Source organism: Mauremys reevesii, linkage group 4, assembly GCF_016161935.1.
Source record: "Mauremys reevesii isolate NIE-2019 linkage group 4, ASM1616193v1, whole genome shotgun sequence".
In the NCBI taxonomy this organism is placed as follows: Eukaryota; Metazoa; Chordata; order Testudines; family Geoemydidae; genus Mauremys; species Mauremys reevesii.
Genome location: NC_052626.1, coordinates 105310235 through 105322371, shown reverse-complemented (window position 1 = coordinate 105322371; position 12137 = coordinate 105310235). Strand labels below are relative to the sequence as shown.

General features: G+C 45.6%; 1 protein-coding gene across 1 annotated transcript in view; it reads left to right on the top strand.

The window, feature by feature from the left end:
• IGSF22 (immunoglobulin superfamily member 22) overlaps positions 1-7816 on the top strand; it is a 197232-nt gene extending 189416 nt beyond the window's left edge. The window contains 3 exon segments of the mRNA XM_039533179.1: positions 14-313; positions 2551-2877; positions 7468-7816. Of these exon segments, the coding sequence (XP_039389113.1) occupies positions 14-313; positions 2551-2877; positions 7468-7535 (695 nt within the window). The 3' untranslated portion in view covers positions 7536-7816.
• Positions 7817-12137: the final 4321 nt, after the last annotated feature.

The following is a 12137-nucleotide window of genomic DNA, read 5'->3' as shown; positions in this document are numbered from 1 at the left end:
TCCTATTTGTTAGATTTCCCACGGCCACCAAAGAATCTGAGGCTGGTTGAGGAAGTGCCGAACACCGTGACTCTGAAATGGGATCACACCCCAGATATAATGGATGATGGGCATGCCCATTACGTCATCATGAAACGTGACGCTAGAACTGCCACCTGGTTCACTGCAGCTGAGAAAGTCTACAGTAACAAGTACACTGTCACGGCCCTGGTCCCAGGGAGGAAATACTTTTTCCGAGTTATTGCCCGCAACGACATTGGAGACAGTGACCCTCTGGATTCCAAGGAGCCCTGGCACATCTCTAAAGACAAAGGTAAATATTAGAATAGATGCATGTACAGGGAGGGAAAAGGGTGCTCTTATAGATAACACTAGACTGGGACCCAGGAAGTCTGGCTTCAGTTCCCAGCCTGGTCACAGAAGTCCCTTAACCTCTCTGTTCTTCAGTTCCCCATCTATAAAATGGAGACAAAAATATCTCCTTTCTCCCACGCTTTCTCATCTCATTTATGAGCATGTAATCACACTGGGGCCTCTAGATGCTACCTAGAGTCATATGCATAATAATGAGGATAATATATTCTCTCAGTGTGTATGTGTAAATAGAGAGTAGTTGTGTCTTGACATGAGTGAGTTCTCGTTTTTTACTACTAGGTTGCCCTCCAATTCATCGCTGGCTGAATTCAGACAGTTCCCAAAATGAATAGCAAAAAAATCTGTGAGGCATAACAATTTTTTTTTTTGTAAAAAACATATAAGCTGTAGGGTGCAAAAGTTCCTAAAACTTGTGATATCCACTAGATGTGGTGCTTATTTAACATTCTACCTCTCTTCCTCTCCCCCCCCCCCCCAGTTTGTTTCCATCCACTCTTACCTGATGTGTTCAGGCTTAGTGGATGAGATGATGTCCTCATTAAAGATGGGCCCGAAACAAACCCCCAAAGCTGAACATTCCCTCACTCAAGGGACGCTCATATCAGGATCATAAGTGGTCCGTATCCCCACAATGGGCCAAACCAAAACCCCACATCCAGACGCTTGGAGATAGTTAGGATCCAGATCCAAACTTTGTCATGCAAGACTATGTCTAGTTTAATAAGCAGGGCATTAGCACAAACCAACCAGGCAGGTTGGACAGCTGCAGATAAATTTTCCAAGGAGCATGTGCACATTTTGCTATAACAGTTCCAATCTTGTTAGTACTGTAGATGCCACACAGATGGTTTATAGTCATATGTGTATTTAACAGCAGTCTTTCTTGTGCCATATAATCTAGACACAATCATGTCACTTCTCTTATGGTGTTTCCATTGTTTTAGGGTGTCACCAAGAAAGAAAACTTCCAACTATGGCCATCATAGTGTTCTTTTCTTGGTTCTACTCCAGGCCTGATTTGAATCTCATTTACACTGCTGTAAATACGGACTAACAGTGGAGTTAGAACCATGTTAATCAGGGGTCAATAAAAGAACCATTAGGTTTTCTGTGCCTTAGAGCACTTGATAACCATTCTTTATGCAGGATAGCAGGACACAGTTGCAGCAGAGAACTACTCCCTATCTCCCATTGAAAATGACAGACAGTTTTCAACTTGCACATTTTGGAGAGAAAAGTAGACGGCCTTTGCTTTATTGTCACAGCCTAAGGGTCATGAGAAAAGCAGCAAACTGTGCTCTGAGAATGAAGTCGGTGTAACTGAGAGCAGAATTTTGCCCTTTCATATTAAATTTTCGGATCAAGGAATTTTACCCAGCTGGAGCTCCTACTGGTGGGAAAAGTAGATATATAAAAAAGGAAGTTTTTTTTTCAAAATGCTTTATTGGTTATGGCTGAAAAATGTAGCACAATCCTGCAATGCACACTGCCATTTGTAATAGTCTCCTTGGCTCTCTGCAGCATTCTGCATACTGCCAATCCCTCAGTGCCAACTATGCAGAGATGTAATGCTTCCACCCCAGAAAGGTTTACATACTTCAGTTGACAATCATGTGTAATAATTTATTATCATGATTTTCATTTCTAACATACCTTGTCATCCAAAGATCCCACACCTTTTTTCAAGGTAATGACATTAACTAGAGAAATTATGCATCGCAACATCTACATGAAGCAGAAAAATCTGACACCTTTTTACAGATGGGGTACAAAGAGGTTAAGTTACTTGTTTACAGTGGCATGAGAAGTTAGTGTTTAAAGTTGGAAATAGAACCCAGAGGTCTTGACTCCCAGCCCCCTGCTCTCCCCACCAAACATGCTGCTTCCTGATTTGTATTTATAAATGAAGAGGGCTGGTGGAGTGCTAAGAATAATCATACTGAGACATGCTACTCGTTCCCTCTGCTCTTCACCTAGTGTTCCCTAGCTGGGAAAAAGAAGCTCGGGGCCTGAGTTTTACACCAGTGTAACTGAGTTGATTGGAGTCACTACTTGTGATTCATACCAGTGTGCAAGGAGAACCCAGAGGCCAGCAGGGTATGGCTATCTCTCTGGAGGTATGCACGGCTGGTTTACACATTTGGAAGCAGTGGTGATCCCTTTGTTTCCTTGTAGAGCGCTTCAGTGGCAAGTTGAAGGAGTATCACGAGAGAGACTGGCGCCAGGCCCCCCACTTCATTGCTCCGCTGAAGAACCATGCAGTGCACCGGGGCCAGGACTGCACCATGAGTTGTGCTTTCCTGGGCAACCCCCGCCCGGTGGTGACATTGTACAAAGGCAACGTGAACATCACGGCCAATTCTAAGTTCTGGTACAACTCAACAAGTGGCGTCTGCACGCTGATGATCCCCACCTGCAGCTCCAAGGACAGCGGAGACTACACCGTGGCCATTGAGAACGAGCTGGGCAAGGAGAAATGCAGCTGCGTGTTGACTGTATATGGTGAGTTGAGTTCTCAGCCTCCATCTTTCCTTGGCAACGATTCTCCACCAGCCATGTAGCTGCTGATTTGAAATCTCTGACCACAATATACTCCCATGATCTCTCAGCGTAGGTGTGCTTACTGCACTGGGTGAGCCAATTTCACCTGGCCCCAATGAATTACACCAGCTTGACCCCCTGCACACACCCCACTTGGGGACAGAGGCTATCTCCCTCTGTGGGGATTTCCTGCCAGGGCAGGATAGCTTTATGTTATGCTGGGAGCTTCACCAACAGCATTTATTAAGGGAACACACTGAATGGGCACTGGCCATTCCCTCCTCACTTAGCACCATAGGTTTCCGAGCTATGCTGTCCCCCATCATTCCTCACTTCAACCTTCCCTCTCTGTTGAGTTCACTGCCAGGGCACTGCATGGACTGTATGCCAGTTTCCATGGGTGTAGGCCCTGGGCTGAGTCAGACCCATTATGATCATCAGCAGAGCAGGTGTAGTTAGCTACAGATTTCTATGCAGTGTTCACGAAAGAACTGACCAAGAGCAAAAATCATTTTGCCAGTTTCCATACAAAGAAATTAAAGCCATGTGTACACTATGGGGACTACAGCGGCATACCTGCGGTGCTGTCGCTATCCTGGCCTACCCCCATAGTGTAGACGCATCCTACACCAACGAAAGTGGGGTTTTCCATCCGTGCGCGAACACCATGACTCTGAGCAATGGTAGCTAGGTCAATGGAAGCATTCTTCCACCGACCTAACTGTGTCTACCCTGGGGGTTAGGTTGGTATAGCTGCATCGCTCAGGGTGTGGGTTTTTCGTACCCTACATTTTAATATCATGTTCTGGTGCACGTGACCTTTCTGCACCCATGCAGGGACTGGCAGCTCGTGACAAAGTTTAGCACATGAAGTCAGTAGATGCATCCGACAAAGTGGGTATTCACCCACGAAAGCTCATGCTCCAAAACGTCTGTTAGTCTATAAGGTGCCACAAGACTCTTCGCTGCTTTTACAGATCCAGACTAACACGGATACCCCTCTAATACTTGAAGTCAGTAGAGTTACTCTGGATTTACTCTGCTAGAGCCAAGAGCACAATCCAGCCCAAGATTTTTATTTTCCAGATTTGAATTTACATGGCAGGTAGACCACTGGGACAGATAAGAGGCCTGATTCTGCTGTGCTTTGCACACTGTGTGGGCATTTTCACAGGTGCAAAGTACATGTAAAACATTTCCAAATCAGAATGGTAATGTTTCACACCCACTTTGCACTTGCTTTGCGTAGGTGTAAATGGCTTCCCAGATTGCAAGGCACTGGAGAACCGGCCCAGTCTGAAGAACATATTTTCATATCTGGAAATAGGCCTACTTCTACCTTAAGTTAAAACAGGTGCAGCTGCCACTGAAGTCAATAGGAATTATATCCAGCCAACTGAGGGCAGAATCAGCCCCTTTTAGGTACTGTAGCAGAGCAGTATGAAATGCCATACTTTTGCTTGGTGAATGGAATCGTATTCCTTCAAGAATTCACACAATGGATCAAGGGCAAAATATGCCTAGTTCTGGGAGATTTGCATTGCACACGTGGCAAACCTCCACCTTGGAGCAATTTGCTTATGTGCTCTGAGAATGGCATCTTGCCATTTTCATGGGGTTTTCCCTTCATTTTCTGTTGTAGAGAAAAATTCAAGGGAAAGGCATGAAGCTTTTGGCCATTTCTCTGTTTTCCCTGGTGGTGAGAATGCTCTCCACCTCAATAGGGCTTTTACCTTAGGTTGCAGCAGGATAGTTTGGCTGGGAAGGGGAGGGTTCCCATTGTATTTATCCTGTGGGACCAAATAATTCTATTTCCATGTGGTGATGTTGCAGCACTAGGCCCTAACACCACAACGTGGAGATGCAGCATCATTGTGTCATGGTCCCCGAATCTGGAGACTATATAATTGCTCTGCAGAATGACCTCACAGGGACACATCAGACCCATGAAAATCAGCTGAATCTCATTTCAGCACAGGTGGCAATTCTCCCAGGAGGGTGCTCCATGGTGAGCTTGACACTTCTATATATCACCATGGGAGAATTTAAGAAAATTGAAGGGATGCCTCAAATAGGAAATATTTAAAATGAATACTTCTCCATCCCATGGCCTTTGTCTCAGTTATACTATGGAATCAAATGCCTTTATTTTAATATGGGGCTGAAGTGGCTTTCTCTTGAGCTCTGTTCTCTCCAAGCATAAGCCCTGATGCCTCATGGCATGTCATTGCTCTCTTAAATGAAAGCTGAGAGACACGTTACCCGGCATAGAAATTGATACACCAATAAGGAGAGGCTATATTTGGATGGATCTTTCAGTGTTATTTTTGTAGGTGACTGTTGCTTCGCACAGCTGGCTGACAAGTGCAGATGATATCACTCTGAAGTTTCAGTTCTTTCTTCTCTATTGCTAATGGAAAAGTACCAGTAACTCAACTTGGTACGATGGCAAAGAGTGATGGTTACTCTCCATTTGCTATTTCAAATTAGAATTTTATTTTCAGTTAGATGTATTTATTTTTTTATATATATAAGTGTGTCTGTATACAATATACACACATGGAGTACTCGCTCAGTTAAATCTGACCACTGCCGACCTCACAATGAAAAGAACGTTTGCTCCACTTAGGTGAAAAGTAGAAGCTGTTTGCAGCTCACGACTAGTTTTAGTAGTATTTTGGAGAATGATATAATTCCGTGCAGAAACCACCATCACTGTTCACATTAGTTAGCTGCCCCCTGAGGAGACTCAGCAGAAAAAAGGTGTCAATGTGCTGTGGAGGCCAACCTCCCCCACAACCCACAGAGGGGCTGTCACTGCAGGTCAATGAGGAAGCACATTGGTGGGGAAGTGTGAGAGAACCTAAAACTGCTGCTGCCCATGACGTACCTCTTCTGCAAATATATAGGAGACTTCAGAGCTGTCAGTCTGGCCAAGAACATAGCCCTCCTAAATAACGCTGGTCTCTCTAATTGGGGGAGAAGGGAGCGATCCTGGAGGCCTCCCACCTCACACTCCATCCTCTCATGAATGTTTCCTCCTGAGGTCAGGTGTTAAAATAGTATTAAAACTCCTTAATGAGTCCGAAGGAGAGATTAGAAAGTAGAGTCCAATTGCAAGGTTGGTTTCTCCCTCTAATTATCCTTATCTAGGGTTAGGTGTCTGTGGAGTTTTCAGTGGAAATGGGAGAGGTCACAGTGTCTGCTCTGGCTGTGAGATTCCATTTTGGGAGCAGGGGGAAGGGGCTGATTGGCCAGAATATATATATATATGGGGGGGGCGCTAGGGGGATTGGGGGGTGTTAATATAGCTCAGGAGTTCACCACCACCTGAGAGTGTGACAGAGCTGAGAAGCTTACTCCAGCTTGGAAGTTTGGTGTGACTCAGATGCTCCAGCCTGGCAATTGAACTTAGCTTGGGAGCTTGTCCTACCTTTTGGAGTTTACTCCAGCCCAGAGAGCCCACCACAGTTTCAGCAGCTTAGTTTGAGTTATAAGTCCAGCCCGGACTAGGATCTAGAGCTGGTAGGTTTCCCTTGTGGGTTTCAGTTTCAGTTGTCTTTACCTGTGTGTTCCGAACATTACAGATCACTCTAGGATAAGGGTGGCACCCAAGAAGAGAAAACGTTCAAATGCACGTGTGAACACACTGATCTTAACTATTCATGGAGCAGACCCTCGGAGTATAATTTCTGTGCTGACCAGTAATGAGCCTGGCCAGAGCCGGATTAATGCAGGGGCTTTAGGGACTGCAGCCCAGGGCCTCGGGCTAAGGGCGGCCCCACAGGCTCACAGGCCAGATGCAACCCACTGCTTCTTTTCATCCAGCCCACGGAAAGTCTCCATGCCGCAGGCCGGACACCAGTCCCTGAGCCTCGGCGCCCTGCCCCTGGGGCTGGAGCCACAAGTGCTGTCTCGCCGATGTGCCCCTGTGGCCCCAGGTGAGGGGTGTTCAGGGAATCTCTGTGCGCTGCCCCCACCCCCAGTGCCAGCTCCACAGCTCCCATTGGCCAGATACCAATTGGCTCCTCTGCCTAGGGATCAGACATGCCAGGCACCTTGGGGAGCAGCGTAGAGCCAGGGCAGGCAGGGATCCTGCCTGAGGTAAGTGCCTCCCGGCCAGAGCCTGCACCCCACGCCCCCTCCTACACTCCTGCCCCAGCCTGGAGCCCCCTCCTGCACCCAAACTCCCACCCAGAGCCCGCACCCTGAATCCCTGCTGCTGAGTTCATTTTGTTCAAATTTCTATGGGGTGAAATAGCTTTGGACTGAGACAATGCCCAGAAAATTCAGCCCCAAAGTGGTTTATTTGAGACAGTTATGGGAAACTAGGAAAGAGGTTTTAATGGAAACTGGAACTCACTCAACTGCCATGTTTGCGTCCCATGAAAGTCATGATAAAAAATATTTTGCATTTATGTACTGGTGTGTTTTAATCGGGGAATCTCTCTGCGCTTTCCAAAAGTACCATAGTAAACAATACATGGTTAGTCAGTTGTCAGTGGTTATAATGATGCCCCCCCCTCTCTCTATCTCTCTCTTTTCTTAAAGATAAAGATGATAAAAGCCTCCTGGACTCAGTGACTGAAAGTCTTCAGAAGTCAAAGCACATCATGTAATCAGCAGACCCGGATCCAAATTCATCCAGTCCAGCATGCGGAATAATTCAAACATTTCTGTGTAGTTTGACTTAGATATGCATGGCTCAAAACAGCAACTGCACTATCTTCTATAGTGATCAATGAAATCAAATGCCAAAAGGTGGGGCCTGTACAAGGGCAGTTTTGATGTTTCAATACTTCCTTCTACATAGGCAGCTTCCAAATGCTAGTGTGTGTGAATGGCAATATTTCCAATATTGGATGAAAATGTCTCTTAAAAATAAAAGGAGCCACAGTCAGTGAGAGTTCTGCTTTGACTTCAATGGGAGGAGAACTGGGCTGTATCTGCATTAGTCATTGTTACTTTACTGCAGTACTTAGAGGCCCCAGCTAAGCTCCGGGCCTTGTTGTGCCAGACACTGTACAGCCACACAGTAAGAGATCGTCCCCATCCCTAAGAGCTTACCCTCTAGTCTAAACAGACAAGACAAAGAAAGGAAGTATTATTGTCCCCATTTTACAGATGGGGAACTGAGGCCCAGAGAGACTGTGACTCACCCACGATCACACAAGAAATCTGCAGTCGAGTCAGAAATAGCATCCAGACCTCCTGAGGCCCAGTCCAAAGTCTTAACCATAAAAGGAGAGGTTACTTATCTTGTACAGTAACTGGTGTTCAAGACATTTTGTCCCTATGAGTGCACCACATGAGGATATATATGTGCCCATGCACTCCTGAGTGGAGATCTTTTTGTTAGTAGTGTCCATGGGTCTGCACCTGCACCATACATTTCCTTGTACTCCAGTACGAGGGCGTATAGGGAGTAGTGGACCCACGCCACTCCAGTTCCTTCTCAACCTCAGAGCTTGGTAGAACCCCAAAGCAGAGGGGAAAGGAGGTGGATGGTGGAGCTCCAATAGGGACAAAACATCTCAAAGAACTCCAGTTGCTTTACAAGGTAGGCAACCTCTCCTCCTCCTTCAAGTTATTGTCCCTGTGAGAGCTCCAAGTCAGGAGACACCCCCCCACCCCGAGCAGTTCTTCAATGAGCAGGAGGATGCTGAGGAGGCAAATTTAGTACAGAGTATAAATCAGCTTCACCAAAGGCTGCTCTGGAGATATATACTCAGGCATAATGTTGAAAGAACATGTGAACAGAGGGCCAGTTGGCTGCCTTACAAATTACCTTGATGGGTACCTTTCTAAGTAAGGCTATGGAAGTGGGATTGAACCCTAGTTGAATGAGCAGTGACTTCAGGAGGGGGGTGCATTCCTAAGGATTCGTAGCATGCAAGAATATACCTGAAACCCATTTAGATAGCATCTAGGTGGAAATAAAGTGACCCCTCATCCTCTTGGCGGAGGAATTGAAGAGTCTGGTGGAATTCCTGAAGGTAGGTAGAAAGTCAGAGCTCTTCTTACAAGCAGAGTATGGAGGCTGGTCTCTTCCCTCAAAGAGTGAGGTTTGGAGTAAAAGACCACTAGTTGAATGTCCTGATTGATATGGAACGCTGATGAAACTTTAGCAAGGAAGTGAAGGTGGGTCCGCAGGATAAGACTTTGAAATCATATGCATAGAATGGCAGAGAATGGTTGCCTCATGTAGGGATGAAGAAGGTGGTAATGTCGCCTCCTCTATTCTCAGCTCCTGTTCTTCTGGTGGGATGAGGAGGAGGGCCCTGAAATGTTGGAGGCCGAGAATCTTAGTGAGTGCTCTTGTATGAGGGTAATCTGTAGACTTGGTCCCCAAAAAGCCCATTGGGGAAGGGCGTAAGAAAAAGGAGTAGGGCCCCCAGAGTGTTCTTGCCATGGCTGATGGGCCACCCATTGGCTGGTTCCTGGGATCTTGCCCCCTTGGAACACCTTGAGGAATATAGGGTGGAATGGGTAGGTGATGGAGCCTTGAATGGATACGTCTGAATAAGAAGTATCCTCTTCCATGTTCAGTGGTGGAACTAAAGGAGTCAGTACCAGGGGCTCGGATTGATATCCGGAGCCAATCCAGCAATCATGATGGTACTGGTGGAGTCTTTATTTTAGGATGCAGCAGTACCAGTGGATGTTGGTTCCAGTTGGTACACAGGTGCCAGTGGGAAAGTCCTCCCAGTACCCCTCAGCAGGGGGCAGTCGGGTTACTCCAGGACATGATGGTCCTCATGAAGGAGGAACCTGGAAGTCACTATGAGACTGAGGATTGCATCTATGGGTGAAAGCCCTCCAGTCATACTGGAGATGGTACTGATGATAAACTCACTCTGGAGAAATCTGGGTGATGGTAGATGGTATCAGGTGAGATGATTTCTTCAAAGAGTCCATGCTCTTTGAGGAGTCCTTCCAGGTGGAATTGTCCAGTTCTGGTACTGACGAGACCACTGTTTGCTGTTTGGCGGTGGGTTTCTTGGTCCGTGGCTTCATGAAAGGAGTCTTCCTTGGTGGTGCCGATGCCTTGCTACTGTGACTGATAGGAGTCTCACCAGTACCTGCTTTGAGATATGAGGTCTCCTTGTTGCTCCCACATCTAAGTAGAGACTTAGCCTGTCTGTCAGGGAAGTGGGATCTCCTACATTTGACAGTCTTTTGAGAGATCAAAGCTGTCCCCTGATTTCTGGTAGATGGAGCCAAAGCTAATGAAATCTCTGGAGCACTCTCCATGGCTGATGCCAGTGCACTGGGGGGAGAAAGGGACCCTCCATGTCTAGGGAAGCACTCCATAAGGGTCAGAGGGGTAGCCGTGTTAGTCTGGATCTGTAAAAGCAGCAAAGAATCCTGTGGCACCTTATAGACTAACAGACGTTAGTTATTGTTATCGTTATCTCTAGCTTGCTTCTTGCTTGCATGCTGCCCCTGGCCATATATACATCCACAACAGCTGGCGGGTATTCACAGCTCAGCTCATGCTGCGTCTGTCTGGTCTAAAGGGTGCACAGGCAGGAGCCTTTTACTTCTTTGCTCAGTTTTTTTTATCTTTTTTTTTTAGTTTTAAGCTCTGCTTTTTGAAGCAAAGCTGATCTGACATGGACAGGATGTAGGCCTCTCCAGTGAGCCAGAGACAAAGTGAGAAAGAAGGAGAAAGAAGGAAAGAAGAAGGTCTCCCAAGGCAGGTCTGGCTCTTCTTATATAACCCCTGGAAGGAGCTGCCCAGGAAAGCAAGGCAAAAAAAAGGAAAAAAAAAAAGCTCAAAAAAAAGGCAAAAGCCCCAGGCCCATAAAAATAATAATAAAAAAAAATAAAAAAAAAAAAAAAAAAAAAAAAAAAATAAAAAAATAAAAAGCATCAGGTATTACACAGGTATTACACAAGACTTCTGAACTGGAAGGAGGTGGGTCTAGATCTCCTCTCAGTCCAGACAGAGGGTGGTGGAGGCGGTGGCGTGATGGATGATGGATGCTGCTGCAACAAAATAAACAAACTCCACTCCAGGTTGCTCGTGCGCGTGCATGCATCCTCATGGAGGGACACCCAGGACAACAACAAGAAGAGCTTGTCCTCCTCCTCTCTATAATATATAACATATTTTATTTCTTAACAAAAAAAAAAGGCTAAATATAAAAAAAAAAAACAAAATATATATTATGACAGGAAAGGAAAGTTAAAAATGAAACATCTGTGAAGCTGAAGATAGAAGAAGAGTGGTGGTGGAAAATTTGGCCCCATCATCCATCATCATCATTGAGCTGAAAAAATCAAATCAAAGAAAGTTTAATATCTAAAGGCCTGTTCCTGCAACTAGTATAACCCATGTATAACTCTATTGATGGGAAGAGCCCCACAGATTTCAATGAAATTACTCCTGGGTTGGCTTCAGTGTTTGTGTGCTCCAGCCCTAAGAACTAATAAAAAAACACGATGGCTTCAGTCACTGGCATTTTAATCTCATTATATGCAGCTACCTGCTGCTGCTGGTATGGCTAAAGCCAGATTAAGCATTATAATACCGATGAACTGCTTGAATTGATTTTGTGCCTATTCTTCCAGTTTAGCATTAATCTTTCCAGGAAATTGTTGCGAGATAAACACGATGCTGACCGGTCATGTGCTCCAACTTTCTCTGCAGGCTGAGAGTATTTTACATTCCATGTGCCACCTGGAGTGTGCTGGTGAGTGGGAAGGGAGCCCAGCTGAAAGGGGACATACCATTCCAGTGGGGCTGGAAATATTTAAAACAGTTTGCAAATGAAAAGGCATGGCACCTTCTGATGATGCTAAATGATGTGGCAGCTACTTTGGAAAGTTCCTGTGTGACAGTGGTTCATTCCCCAATGATGGGTCACTTTATTTGAGGGAGGGAGGACGTTGGAAGGGTGCTCACAAGATTTATTTTGCTTAAAAGAGATTTGAAGAAAAGAAGACATCTCAGTGTTAATTTTTTTCTGCTTTTTCCCAAATTGACAGGGAATTTTCACATGGGTTAACGTGGAAGTCTTTAGGCCTTGATCCTGCAAAGAGTTATGTATGTGCTTAACTTTTTAAGCATCTGAGTAGTCCCCTGGAATCAAATGGGGCTTGCATGCTTTAACTTTACAAACATAAATCAGTGCAATATTGGGGCTGTGTTGTACCAAAAAAAATGGTTCCCCCAAATGTGGCATGTTCATAGGTGATAGAAAGGATGGTTAATG